This window comes from Microcebus murinus, chromosome 6, assembly GCF_040939455.1.
Source record: "Microcebus murinus isolate Inina chromosome 6, M.murinus_Inina_mat1.0, whole genome shotgun sequence".
NCBI lineage: Eukaryota > Metazoa > Chordata > Mammalia > Primates > Cheirogaleidae > Microcebus > Microcebus murinus.
The window spans coordinates 47293965-47309256 of record NC_134109.1 but is presented as its reverse complement, the minus strand read 5'-3'; the positions used below and the strand labels follow the sequence as shown (position 1 = coordinate 47309256).

At 38.7% G+C, this 15292-nt stretch overlaps 2 protein-coding genes across 2 annotated transcripts in view; one reads left to right on the top strand and one right to left on the bottom strand.

Annotated features, from left to right (window-relative positions):
* The window catches only part of MAP4K5 (mitogen-activated protein kinase kinase kinase kinase 5), a 95656-nt gene extending 80893 nt beyond the window's left edge, over positions 1–14763 (bottom strand). Inside the window, exons 1-2 of the mRNA XM_012757891.2 lie at positions 14563–14763; positions 14116–14331 (exon numbers count right to left, since the gene is read on the bottom strand). Coding sequence (XP_012613345.1) covers positions 14116–14223 — 108 coding nt within the window. The 5' untranslated portion in view covers positions 14224–14331; positions 14563–14763. The remainder of the gene's footprint in view (positions 1–14115; positions 14332–14562) is intronic.
* A 122-nt stretch (positions 14764–14885) lies between these two features.
* Positions 14886–15292, top strand: part of ATL1 (atlastin GTPase 1) — an 83281-nt gene continuing 82874 nt past the window's right edge. Inside the window, exon 1 of the mRNA XM_020285809.2 lies at positions 14886–15098. The gene's annotated coding sequence lies outside the window, so the exon portion shown is untranslated. The remainder of the gene's footprint in view (positions 15099–15292) is intronic.

Genomic DNA, 15292 nt, shown 5'->3' with positions numbered 1-15292 from the left:
CTGCAGCTATTATATACTAACCCCTTGGTCACCTCTCCTTGTTTCTGAAAGACTTTATAACCCCTGGCTCACTGTTTCCTCTCCACACCTCTTGTCACTGTTCTTGGTGACTTCAACATCTAGATCTACTCTCTGACTTTCCATTCTCTGACCTATCTGCTGTATTTTTTTTTTTTACAACTATTTCAAGATAGTTAGCCACACCTATCTGTATTTTGATTTCAGACATTTTACTTCCTTCCTGACCATTACCTCCTTCTTTTCAACTGATTTATTCTAATCTTCCCATGCCAGTGATTCTTCAACCTCAATAACCTGCCAGTGTATTCCCCCATGACCACCCATTAAGTCTCTCAATTCCACACATCCTCCCTTAACTGTCAGGGTTCCATGGTCCATCACTCCCTTACAAATATCCTTAACTTCCTTCCCCCTCTTTCCCTCTATCATATTAGCCTGGCTAAATCCTAATCTTAAGTAAATCCAATTCTGCACTAATTCTACACTGGTACTGAATAGCTAAATGTTACTGGGAAAAAATTATAAAATCATGCTCACTGGTCTCATTTTCAAATTATAACATAAATCTTTTTTTCCCCAAATTCTGTGGGTACAAATATTGTTAGGGTTACATATCTTGCCCCTGCCCCCTCCCCACCCTGTTCTGCCAGAGTTTCAAGCGTGTCCAGTCTTCCAGTGGTACGCCCTGCACCTGCCATGAAAGTGCGTACCCTATAACATAAATCTTAAACTACAACTTCTATAGGTTTCATTTTCCACTCTTCATAAGGACTACCTTATGCCTCTCTCTTCAAATCTTCATAAATACCTCAGCACTTTGTTACTCCCTCCTCTTAACTGTTGATGGAACTATACCTTTTCTTCATCTAACATAGTTGCATATAGTCCATAGCTTTAATAATCTCTAGGATACATCTCTTCTCACCCAGCTCCAGACTCCTAAATTCATGGAAACTTACAAGCATTTCAATTTTATCATGTCTAACACAGAACACTCAATTATCCCTGCTCCACAAACCCCTTCATCCCCACATCTTTCCAATCTAAATTAGATTTACTGTATCCACCCACTTGCTTATTAAGCTCCAAACCCACAGTCATTCTTCACTTCTTTCGTTCACACTCTTCCCATCTGATATATCAGCAAATCCTGATGGCTTAAAAATATAAGCCAAATCCACTCACTTCCCTCTATCTCCACTGTTATACTTTTGAACAAGCCTGTCTCCATTAGGAATTGTGAGATGTAAAGAAATAGCAAATCAAGGCTAATCCCTGGTTTCTGGATTGTGCAACAAGGAGAATAGTGGTCTCATTCACTGAGATGAAAAACCTAGAAGGAAGGACATATTTAAATTTTAGGTTCCTATGGAAAACCAGTATCTGGTGATATCCTTCAAACTGCTTAATAGTTCCTGAAACTCCAGAGGTAACCTGAATCAGAGACAGATTTGGGCATCAACAACATTACTGAATGCAGGCAGGTGGATAAGATTACTCAGAAAGAGTATGCAGAGTTAGAAGAAAAGAGGTCAAGAACAAAATCTTTAAAAATTACCCACATTTAAGGGATAGTGAAAAGAGACAAAATAAAACTATTCTAGAGATACTGTTCTGTTGAAATCCCAGTTTGGGATCATTCAATTCAATCTTCCTTTAAAAGAGCAAATCTCTTCTACTTAGTCTATAGTGGCCATTTGGTCAACCTAATTCATTTTTAGAGTAATTTAGTTATATAAAGGCTTTTCTATGATAAGTAAAATTACTTTTCTATAATTTCTCCTCAGTGGTTCCAGTTTTGGTTTGTGAGATAACACTGACTTAGTCTATTCCTCCTACTGTATGACAAACTTCAGATACCATGTTTCCCCGAAAATAAGACAGGGTCTTATATTTATTTTTCCTCAGGAAGACACTCTAGGACTTATTTTCAGGGGATGTGTTATTTTCCCCTCAAAGTCTCAGTTTGCAGCATGCACAGGATGGCTGGGACCTGACAGGGGGAGCCGACCTTATTGGTGGGGCTGCATGCACCTTTCCGGTCACCTCTGGGATAGTAGCTGTCAACATGGAGCAGATGAGAAGGGCTGCTCATCTTCTTTACCGCTCCCAGATGAAATGCATGGGTTGTGCAGATGTTCTGCGTAGCCACGCCTATCACTAGGTCTTATTTTCGGGGTAGGGCTTATATTGCACAAATGCTTAGAAATCCTGCAGGCCTTATTTTATGGGTAGGTCTTATTTTCAGGGAAACACGGTAGTCTACATTCATTAATTTTTTCAATAAGTATTGAGTCCTTGTGGAAGTCAGGAGGCCTAAGTTCTAATTTTAACCCAGCTCAGATAAAATATAAAAGCTTCCTTCTACCTATGGATAAAACACCCTCATTTCTTCAACATGCTGTGTCATATAGATTCCAGACTCTTTCCCACCATTCTAGTTACTGTCTTGACTATGAGCTCAAAGTCTGATGTCCAACAAAAATGACAGTTGCTATAATATTAGATTCACAACATTACAAGACATTTTTTAAGTTTCTATAAAGTTATATTTTCAAAATTTTAGAGTAATTTAGTTGTTAAATTATTATTTAACAACTAACAATTAAATGTTGAAAGTGTTCTATCCAAAACAGAATGCAATACTTTATTCTTTGACAAGAGCAAAGTAAAGTGCTTCATTTTACTTTTAATGTAAATGCCTTTGGGAAAAAGAGAGGCTATAAACACTACACATTTTATATACTCAATATGTTATCTAAATTTCAAGGAAAGCACTTCCAATAAGATTATAAAATTTATGTAAACAAAATATAGTAAAAGGGAGAGCTACTTATATCTTCCATATAAAAATTAAAATAAGAATTAGTTATCTATTCATTTAACATTTGTTTGTTGAGTACTTCTTAGGCATCAGGTACTTTTGGTAGTAGTATTGGTGGAGTGATACCAAGGAATTAAAAACATTAATAAAATATCTGAACCTGCCCTGTCAGAGTTTCAATGGGACAGATTTTAGACCCATACAGGAAAGTTTTCTATAGCAATTGAAACTGTCCAAAAAGTAATCAACTGCTTCTAAACATAGCATGTCCTTATTATTTAAATAAGAAGTTAAATGATCATTTGTCAAAGACAGAGAAGAGGATATATGCACTATGTACCAGCCACAGGTTCCCTGCCAGCTCTCAAGTTCCTCAATTTTTGTGGAACACGTTATTTCCAAGCTGACTTCCACATAGTTATACAGGTCTAGTCAGGTGTCCCCTCTACCATGTAAAGAGGCTGTACTGTATGGTTTCCCCCACTACCAGGCAAATTCAGACCTGAAGGCTTTCCCTCAGTAAATCTGTCCAGATGACTTCTATCTTAGGTCACACTAAAGCCTTCTGCCCTGTCTCATAGGATACTCATTTCTCTCTGAAAAGACTTTTCCTAATTCTTTCCTAATGCAGACTAATTATACTAAAAGGAGAATTCCTTCCAGAGGATTAAATTGAATTAATTATCTGGGGGTCTTAATGGCAAAGAACAGGGAGGAAGGGGCTTGAGTCTTAGGGTAGGGAAGATGTGAATTCTCAATCACTGTTGATGAGTGCAACTTTTTTGGAGAATAACTGGTCAAAATTCACTAAAACCTTAAAAGAACTTGGAAAATTTGATTCTAAAAATTTACCTAAAGAAATAATTAAGGCTATAAGAAAAGAATTCATTCAAGTGATACTGATCACTGCATTGTTTATAATAAGGAAAGACTGAAGAAATCTGCTTGTATGTTTGTATATAATAGATTAAAAATTGTACAACTATACCAGGAAATAATATACAAATATTAAATATATATTAAGATGAAAAGTTGATATATAAATACCAAAACATATCATCAAATGCATATCTGTATAATATATGTTATATATGATTGTATGTGGTTATACATAATATCTATACTATGATTTATGTATGGGTCCATAATATCAATTTTTTAAAGTCTAGAAAGACCTATACAACATTTATCTCTTAGTAAAGGTGCTACAAATAATTTTTCATTTATCCCTATATTATAGTTTTCTAAGATGAACACATATTACTTGAAATATATTTTAAAAATAAAAAAGTAGGCCGGGCGCAGTGGCTCACGCCTGTAATCCTAGCTCTTGGGAGGCCGAGGCGGGCAGATTGCTCAAGGTCAGGAGTTCAAAACCAGCCTGAGCAAGAGCGAGACCCTGTCTCTACTATAAATAGAAAGAAATTAATTGGCCAACTGATATATATATAAAAAATTAGCCGGGCATGGTGGCTCATGCCTGTAGCCCCAGCTACTCGGGAGGCTGAGGCAGAAGGATCGCTCGAGCCCAGGAGTTTGAGGTTGCTGTGAGCTAGGCTGACGCCACGGCACTCACTCTAGCCTGGACAACAAAGCGAGACTCTATCTCAAAAAAAAAATAAATAAATAAAAAAAATAAAAAAATAAAAAAGTAGGAAAAAGAAGGCCATCTATGATGAAGCAAGGAAGGGAAAGGCAAATGTAGAAAGGTGAGTCCTACGGATGGATATATGCTACTGCAGAAAGAAAACAGGAAATTATTCCTGGAGAAGAAAACTAGTTGTATGATTTATATGGTTATATAATTTAATATGTAACCACATATTACAATTAATACATTAAATGCCATGACAGTTATATTTAACTCATTCTAGTTTTGACCCCGGGGCCACATGACACATATATAAAATCTTACTTGTTGATGTTCTTATTGTTACAAATAACATTGACAATTTAACTCTAAATGTAGATTAAATTAATATAAGTTGATAAATTTCATTTTTCTATTTATGTTTACCTTTAAGTTACACTCAAAGTTTTTATTCTATTTTTGTAACAAAACACTGTGGCCCCGAGGAAAAGTTTTTGTGTGGCAGTCAGTATGTTAAGAACTATAAAGCTTTCTTACTTTACTGAGGCAAGAAAAGAAAAAAAAAAAAAAAAAAAAAAAAAAGAACTATAAAGCTTAAAGTCCAAAAAGTTAACACTTTATTAAATGTTATGTTTTCCAAAATATATTAAGCTGTGTTTACACTAGATTCTTTGTGTTTAATAAGAGGAAGAGTTAATAAGTGGGGATAAGAAGGCACAGGGCACATAAAAAGGGGATGTGTGTAGGTTAAAAGTAACATACTGGTTCAAAAGACAAAACTGGAAGTCACAATCCTTCTCAGGCAGTCCTGTTTACCTTAAATTAAACAGAGGCAAACAAAAGAAACTAGCTAGTGCTACAGAAGGTAGGTTATTCTATCTGAAAAAAAAATAGCATTTTGTTTATTTTAATTTATAATAGTATTACAGAACCTAGTCTATAGGACTCAGTTAATCTGAGTAACAATAACCATAAATCTAAAGTTCTAACAAAATAAGAACAAGAGAAGGCACAGCAAGAAGGATGTCCAAGAAAAAGGAGAGTTTCCGCTTTTAGTTATTTGCATTATAGGGTGGCTATCAGCAAAATCATCTCGATAGTAAAGGCAAATCGAATATGGGCTCTGACTGGAAAAGATGAGGGTGAAAGTAACAACCAGGGGGCAACCAGGAAGAAGTGCCTGGTGCTTTGCTTCTTTCTATTAGAATGCTCTAATAACACTGGTTATTTTAATAGAAAACTGGTGCTGAGACCTGAAGTTTATATGCATATTCAAATAAGTCCATAAAATCCCTCATCTCTCAGCAGAGGGGTGAGGCCCATATGATCATAATTTGTTTAGAGTTCACAAAGTGTTAGGCAATGTGTTAAGGGCTGTGTGTACAGTAGCAAATTTAAAGATGCAGTCTTGAAGCAGTTTGAAATAACAGAAAGAGCAGAGTTTGCGGAGTCAGAAGATCTGGATTCCAGTCCTCATAATGCTACCTACTTAACAGTAAGATCTAGGGCAATAATAAGTTTCTTCTTGGATAAAACAGATGATAATTCATCTGTCCCACCTACCTCATAGGATTATTGTGAGAAACAAACAATATACTGATCATGAGAAGGTTATGCAAACATTAGTCATTCTTAGTCATATTAACCCGATTTCATTTTCATAAAATGTTGGAAGGTGGGAGCCACTATGACTCATGGGCCCAAACATCTCCAAGAACAGACCCAACCATCAGCTGGGCTTCCCATATCACCTTCTCAAAATCCCAGTGGAAGATTATGATACTTAACAGAAATAAGAGTTATATTAGGCCTAAATTCATCTTGTCCTTTTCAGAGAGTCGCCTACACTTTCTAAGTTGACTAGTACTTCATATAAATGGAAAGCAATAGCCTTCTATCATTATAACACTCTAACATGCACAAATTCTCAAAATAGTCCAATACTGCCAAGTGAAAGTGCCTGCTCCAATTTACCTTATCGTAGACTAAGTTCTCAAACTGACAATGAAGCCCTAAAAACACAAGTATCACTTGTTAATAGGCATCATGTTTCTCTTCCTGTGTTCTTGGTGTGAAACCACGATTTAAAGTTTAGAAGTGAAACCTTTTTAAATTTTGAAAGCAAAACTAAAAAAAGAAATCTAAGTCAATCTCTATTCTATCCCATCCATCTTCACTAAAAACACTGGAAATGATGGTCAGAGTGCAAATGCTGAAAAGCACTAGAATACTAGATTTATTATAAGCCCATGGTTGTGGCTATATCCACAAGTCAATTTTGGAACTAAAATTTATACACCTGTGCTAGTGGTGGCCTTATTTTATGTCTCTCTTCACCAAGTTGAAAGTACTTTAAAGACTTCTATAGTTTTCACAACATTTCTATGAAAAATAGAAAGGAATTTTAAAATAATTTGCTCCCAGCTATGGTCCAGAGTTTTACATCCACAATCAGAACCATGTTCTTTTTTTAGGCAGTCACAAAATAAGCCTACTTCTAAACAGCAAGAAAACTAAATATTAAATAAGATTTTTATCAAATAACTTTTAAAATAGTAAATATCCATTACAGTAACACTTCATCCTAATAAAACATATTTTATTTTCACAGTAACCTTATACAATATTTAACATAACATCTATTTAAATAACTTTCAGTAAGATAGCCACTAGCTTAACAAAAAAAAGAATTTAAAGTAAGATTTTTGAAGGACAATCTTTCATCTCATATTTTCTACTGCTAACCTGTTTTTCCAAGTTATTCATTCTCTCTCACCCTAATACGAAAACCAACAGTCTCTCACAATGTAAAACTAGTAGGACATGGAAAGGATAGTATATTCATGCAGTTCAACTGTGTTATTGTAAAAAAAAAAAAAGAAAAAAAGAAAATGGGTGATGTTTTGATGTTAAATGTCAGAGGAATAACAAGCAACATATACATCCATTCTCTGTCATCTTCAGATTTGGGGCCAGACTTTATTAGCATTTAAAGATTAAAGAACACTGGTGGAGAATGATATAGTAGAAACAACTACATATCCTGTGCTTATAAAATCATGCTTTGAAAAAAATGACATAAGACTTGGTAACCTACACCTAACTCCTGAACTTAATCAATTAAAAATCACAATGACCTGTGGTTCTACACCATTCAAGAAGATATAATGATAGCACACATCTTTGTGCATGTGTTTGTGTCTTACTTCTAATGCCAGCCCCTATTAATGCCAGCCCCTATGCTTACAATTAGCTGTAGACACAGGTTCAGGTGACTCAGTAAGATAGAGATATTTAATACTTCCTCTGATTATCCAGATATCCACTTGACTAACTGTATCTCTTTCAAGTCTCTGCTCAAATCTAACCTTCTCAATGAGGCCTACCCTGACCATCTTTACATAATGCCCCCACCTACCTCCTCATCCCACCCAGGCATTCCTGATCCCCCTTAACCTGCTCAACTTTTTCTTCTTTCCATATCTTTAATTTTCATCTAACGTATTATACAACTTTTTAAAATTATGTTTATTGTCTCTCTCCCCTGACTAGAATGTAAGTTCCATCAGGGCAGGAATTTTTGTTCACTTTGTTCACTCAATATATCCCAAGGCCCCCAAACAGTGTCTACCCCCAAAGAGGCCCTCTACAAATATTTGTTGAGTGTTAAATACTTCTTTGCACCCTGTCATCCCAGTTCTCCATCCCATCTTCCCCTTCATTAATGTGCCTCATCCTAACCATGCTCATAGAGGAACAACTGGTACTACCGTGTTACCCCGAAAATAAGACCTACCCATATAATATACCCTAGCAGGATTTCTAAGCATCAGCGCAATATAAGCCCTACCCAGAAAATAAGACCTAGTGATGGGCGTGGCTACACAGCGTATCCGCACAACCCATGCATTTCGTCTGGGAGTGGCAAAGAAGACGGGCAGCCCTCCTCATCTGCCCCATCGTGACAGCTACTATCCCAGAGGTAATCGGAAAGGTGCGGGCAGCTCCACCAACAAGGTGGGCTCCCCTGTCAGGTCCCGGCCATCCTGTGCATGCTGTAAGCTGAGGCTTTAAGGGGAAAATAACACACCCCCTGAAAATAAGCCCTAGAGTGTCTTCCTGAGGAAAAATAAATATAAGACCCTGTCTTATTTTCCGGGAAACACGGTAGGAACCAACGAAAGAAACTTTACTTCAAAGAGCCAGGGAGATTTTATATTTATTCCCTATAACAGTCCCTAACAATCCCATTCTAGGTTTCTGCCTTCTAACTCCTTTCTAAATTCTTAATTCCTCCCAAACTCTTGCTCCTGGTTTCTTCTCTGTGGAATTCCTTCTGTAAACTTAGCAATATTCTTGGCCACTTGGATGATAAGATTAACTCAAAGAATGATAACTGAATGCTATAGTCACTCATTCTCAGTGAAAGGAAAAAAACAGAAATGGGAAGAAACATTTTATGCCTCATTTCTTTTTCTCTTCATAGCTAAGATGCTTTCAGGAGCAATCTACATTCCCTCTATTACCTTATGTATTATTTACACCTCAACTCTTCTGCTCTTAATAAACCCTTTAGATTCCTTACTTACATGACTGCTATGTTGCTCACTCCTTCAAGGCATATTTATTGAGCACGTACTATGTGCCAGGCACTATGCCAGGTTAGCTGATTCAGTGGTAAATATAAGGTCCCTATTCTCATCCAGTTTAAGGCTAGCAGAAAGACAGACAAGCAAAAACAATGAGTGATGAATGATAAGTATCATGATAATAAATTTACAAACAACTATGAAAACATACAGCAGATAGATATTAACCTACTCTAAAGGACAGAAAAGTTCACAAAGAACTGGTAGATAGATATTGCCAGAAAAAAACCCATGTTCTCCATTTATGGTATCTCTGCCAGGCTCGGTCACACCAAACCTAGAATGCAGGTACAGATCCCTCAAAACTCATCATGATTTCTCAAGCTTCAGGTGTTTGCATATACTATACTAAAAGATATTCTAGACTGTGGGTCTAGAATCCCAACTTCTCCACTTAGAAACCACCCTGCATTCTTTAAAAAATCTAGTTAATGCCCCTTTCTCTATTAATCTTCCCTGGTTCACTCTCCTTTTTCTTTCTTCCCTCATCCCCAATAAAAAGAGTTGAGCATTTCTTCTACTTCCCTTCTAAGGCACTTACCAAATTATGACAGTTTACATATCCATTCTTCTGATTAAATTATACATTCCTTGCTGATAGTGTACTTTCTCTTTCTTATGCTTGCAGCTTCATACCCTAATACACAGTAAGCACTCAATAAATATTTCTTGAATGGATGAATGCTTACAAATTGTTGTGATGTATAAAGTTTTGTCTCTATACGATGGGATCCAGGGATATGTTTCAAAGTTTAAAGCCATTCCAGTATTGTGACTCTTGGCTTAAAGGAGAGATAAGGGAGGGCATATTAAAGCAAGGACTCACTCACTACAGCACACCAGTTGGTCTAGCATCCAGAGGAACCTATGGAACTGATAAGATTATATGACAAAGATTTCTGTGCAAATAACAGATCATTTAAAATTACAAAAAAATTTTTTTTTTTTTAATTTCAAATGTGGATCATATACAAAAAAATTTTTAAAGATTGGAAATAACAAATATGAAACTTAAAATGATTAAATGAAGTTTCATTCAACAGATTCTTTAAAAATCATATTTTGAAGAATATTTAATGACTAGGGAAAACACTGGTCATTCCAATCAAGTAGAAAAAAATAGCCACATCATGATCCCAATCATAAATTAAATATAAAAGCCATTTTGGGCTGGGCACAGTGGCTCACACCTATAATCCTACTACTTTGGGAGACCGAGGTAAGAGGATCACTTGAGCCCAGGAGTTCCAGGCTACAATGAGATATGATCAGACCACTGTATTCCAACCTGGGTCATAGAGACTCTGTCTCTGAAGAAAAAAAAATCCATTCTGGAAACATATTGGCTTAAAAATATACAGAAAAGGGCCTAAAATAAACTATATTAGATAATTAACAGTGTTTATCTCTGGGTAATTTTCTACAACCAATGTCATTTAATAAATATTTATTGAGCATTTATCTGTTTGTTGTAACACAGTAATGTTCAAGAGACATCTGTTCCTGTCCTCCTGGAACTAAACATGTCATAGTTAAATAATCAGAAAAAGCAACAAAGGTTAGAAAAAAATACATGGGACTGCCCATTCTAAATTTATATCCCACAAATGGTTAAAAAAAAAAGGTTCCTAGAATTTTTCTGGAATCTAAGCTAGAAATAGTTTGATCCAAATATTTGGATAAATAGCTTATACTGTTGATTGTGAACTGTACCATGATACCACAATTGTTCTAGATCACTGAGGACAGAAAGAGTAGAGATACTAAATCTCCAGATTTCCCCTTCCTGTTAGCAGATTTAAAATTTGACAGTAATTACAAATAAAATTTTGCTCAGTTGAAATTTAATCCTTCATCCATCATCTACCACATTCCTTTTCTCTTCTGTGTTTCTTTCTCCTCCACCATTTCCTGCTCTCACCCTCAATGATTCACCCTATTCATCTAAAAGAGTCTTTATATTCCTCTTTTTTTTTCAACCAGTGAACAGCCAGTTTAAGATTGAGCTCTCCCCTCTTGGGGATTCTCAGGAAAGAAGCTTCAGGGGGGGGGATCTGTGGTTTTGAAGAACATAAAAATAGTTCACAAAGAATCTCAAAGCTACAGTCCTTTTAAAGCTTCCACTTCAAAAGATACCTCAGGTGTTAAAAAAAAAAAGTGGGGATAATATCTGAGAACAGTGACTAATTTACTTATTCTTCACTGTAATTATTTCCCTAATTTATATCATGGATTGAAAATACTGCTAAAACTTCCTGGGATTTTCAACACAGCGGTAAATAGTAAAATTACTTTAACTGCCCAGATCTTAAAAAATTCAGCATGACTGTTACATGTTTTTAGGCATATTAAGGAGTAAACACAAACTGACAAAATTCTACAGGATTTAGATCACTGATAATGGATATGCTATGAAATAGCTTTTCAAAAATATTTTCCCAGAGAACTCAAATAATTGAAATTTGTAATAAAAATACATATGAGAGTATCATAAAAGGCATTACAGAAATATAAGGTATTAATTAGTGTTTTAATGTCCAAAGCATATGCTCAGAGAACTGTATGACAGAATCACTGATAGTCATTCATTCATCAAATTTTTAGAGAGCACCCACTCTGTGCCAGGCACATAGGGACTATTAGAGCAGTGATGAACAAAACAGATAAAAATCCCTGCCGTCATGGAGTATTTTAGTGGATAGAGATAGATAATAAACAAGAAAAAATAAGTAAAACTACGTTAGATGGTGATAACTACAAAGAAAAAAATAAAATAGGAACCAAAAGATGCAGAGGGTATAAAAGAAAGGAGGAAGGGAAAAAGCCATGTAGTTGTCTGAAAAAAGACATTCTGAGAGGAAATAGCAAGAACGAAGATCCAAAGATGGGAAGATGCTTATAATGTTTAAGGAATAGCAAGTAGGCCAGTGTGGCTAGAGCAGAATGAGGGAAGGGAGAAGAGTAACAGATGGCGTTGGAGAGATAAGGGGGAGGGGCTGGGGCTTGCTAAAGGAGCAATTGAGCAATTGGGCTTGCTGAAGGAGCAATTGAAGGCTTTTATGGACAGGTCTTACAGCAACAAGTACAAATTGAGGGTGCTTCCAGGTAATTAGAAGAAAGGCAAAGGAAAGACAAGGAGCCATGAATATCTTAAAAGTGTTCAGGAATCAGAGGCTGTCCTACTGTGCAATGAGTATACATCAGTAAGCACAACTGTGAGCTGAAGTAACCATGTGTTGTAGGGTGAAGATGAGGTGAGATAAATATTCAGTCTTTGATACTCTGTGTAGGAGCTGCAGAGGAAAGACTAGGGTAGGGAGGCACCAGGGCATTAGCTGTCCCTTTAATATAATCTTTGCTTTCCCAAGAATAAAACCTTGTTCCAGATAGTTGCTTTAGATGTTTGATCTATAAAGGCGGAGGTCTTGGGATCTTTGTGGGGAAAATACTCTTAAAATTTTCTTGAGAAGAAAAAATATACAAGAACTGAAATGTAGACTATTGTATAATTAACATGAACTGAGTTGAACTGGTCTAATACACAGTGAATCATAAGACAAAGATGACTAAAAAATGGGACTGAGAAGGCAAACAGGAATTTCAATTTTTAAAAGAACATTCCACAAAATGGCTAATCCACGGATAAACAAGTAAGAGTTAAGAACCTCAAATTTTCCAAAAAGAAGAGGATTCTGTTATAATTATCCACTTGGAATGCAAAGGTATTCACAAAGCAAGAGCTAAGGACCTTATTAACAATCAACACCTCAGTGCCTCATAGAGATGATTCAAATGTTTAACTAATAAAAAGCCTATCCACTACAGTTCATCTCAGTAGAACTGAACAATGCTAGAGTTATTATAATAATATCACCTTGAATTGCTAGCACAAATAGAGCAGAAATTAAACAAAAGCAATTAAGTAGGAAGAAGGGATGTTTTCCTTCCATGTTGCCACCTATGCAAAACAGCAACATACCCCAGAGGTGTCTACTGGTTAATTACCCATATGACACAAGACCACTTCAGCTACATACAGGATTGTTGTTGGAATAATGGAATATATATATCATGAACAAAGTCAACAAACAAAGCTGTTGCAAAAAAGAAAGGAACGTTCCCTTAACACCCATCTGAGTTGCATTAATGCTCCCCCTTTAATACAAAGAACAAAAAGCATGGGTAATCTCAAACAATCTCCTTCCTCTGGACCCTCCAAAAACTCAGTGGATTTAGGGAATTTGTATTTGTTTTTCTACCAGGTTTTCTTTAAATCCTAAATTAGGAGTAACTCACGCTCATTGTTTGTCTTAATACACAAGAGCACAATACAAAGACAGAAGCTCTTATCCATGCATGGTAATGGGATGTTTTAAATCCCAAAGAGAGGAACTGCTAAAATAGGAAAAAACCCAGGAAGTTAGTATCACATTTTTATCATCAACTAGCACAAATGATCAAACTTCTGCCATGAAAAGCATCTTTCTATATGGCATAATGTTTGCACACATGTCACTTTGACCCAATATTAGATTACTTACAGTTAAAGTTTACAGACAGGGTTTCATATAGCTTTTCTTAGTCAGGCTCATCAATTAAAACAAATTTTTGTTTTTTTTAAATGCAAATATTTGAATGTCAATATTCTGTCCTGTCTATGTACAGGACAAGTCTTCTCAAGTATTTTTCCATGCCCACACTAGAACATCCTTCAGTGTATTTCCATAAGCAGATTCAAACTCCCTTCAATACCATAAATAACCCTTAAAAAGCCTTTATTACAACTCCCACCCCCCCCCCCCAAAGCACAACAGTGGTTTGTTTGCAACGATGTGGTTAGTTTTGCTTGCTGGTAGCGATTAGAACAAGCTGTGAATCTTGGGTGCTCTGAACAGAGTAAAAGGGACCCCAGCCGCTTCCTCCCCACGATGCAACAATAAAAGCATCCTCCCCTATGCCCATACTTCACCAGAAAGTGGCCCACTCCCAGGACCCAGTCGACCGCAGGATAAGGGCCCAGCCTGCCTCACCTTGTAGACGTCCCCGTAGGTGCCGCTGCCGACCCTCTGAACTAGCTCGTAGTCCTGCTGCGGGTTCCGCCTCAGGATGTCCGCGGCAGGCCGCAGCGGGGCCTCCATCTTCGCTCAGGGCCGGGCCCCGCCGGCTCTGCCCGCGGCTCCCCGATTCCCGCTAACGAGGGCGAGCGGCGCCGCTTCTCAACATGGAGCCTTCGCCCGCAGCAACTCCTGCACGGCGGACGAACACAGGCGGGTCGGCATCGCGGGCTACGACCCCGAGCGGCCCGCACCCCCGCGGCCCAGCCCCTTCCCTCTGTCCCGCCCGTGGCCGTGGAGAAGCGGGCCTGGAAGGGTCCCGGGCACCGCGCAGCGCCGTTCTGGCCGCGGCCCTTCCCCCTCTCCGGCCGCCCGCGAACTGCCCGGCCCGGCCTCCTCGCCCGCGGGGGCCCAGCTGGGTACCTGAGGGGGGCGGCCCCGCTCTTTGTTGAGCGCGGAGCCCGGGACCTGCTTCCTCGACGGCGCCCGCGTCCTCCTCCTCCGTAGCAGCCCACAGCCCTGGGTGTCGCGCCGCCGCCGCCGCCGCCCGCCTGCCGCACCGCGCGTCCTCTCGCAGGCGGCAGAGGCGCGTACGGTCGCCGCCGCACCACCACGTTCTCCACCCGGGGCTGCGTCACCGGGAGACACGTTCCCGGCCAGCGTGGGTCGGCGCCCAGCGGCCCGCCCGAGCGCGCCGGCCGCGGGACCAGAGTGCCGCCCTGAGGCCTGGTGAGGACACGACACCCTCGTGACCGCGCCACCGCAGCCCCCTGGCTGGGTGCGTCCTTTCAGGGCCTAGGACGCTCTCCTGCCCACTCTCAGAGATAAGGGACACCCTGGGCATTCGTGGCCTGACAGGCCTTGGATGAACCGTCCCTAGATTTGTCAGGTAAACTTGGAGGGTGACGAGTAGAAGAAGGGTGATGGGAACGCAGTCCTCCAAGTTCAAGACGGAAAAGGTACGTTGAGGGCACTGGGCCAGAAGTAACCTGGCAGTGGGGCGCCGGGTAAGGAGGTGGGGGAGTGCCAGGTTAACTAAGTCGCGGCACACCCTACTGCACCTTCCTGTTTTGCAAACCATTCCCAGTGGTTCCAGTTTGAGGCTGCCCTGCACACTTGCACAACCTGTCTTCTACTTAGTTTTTCTGAGACA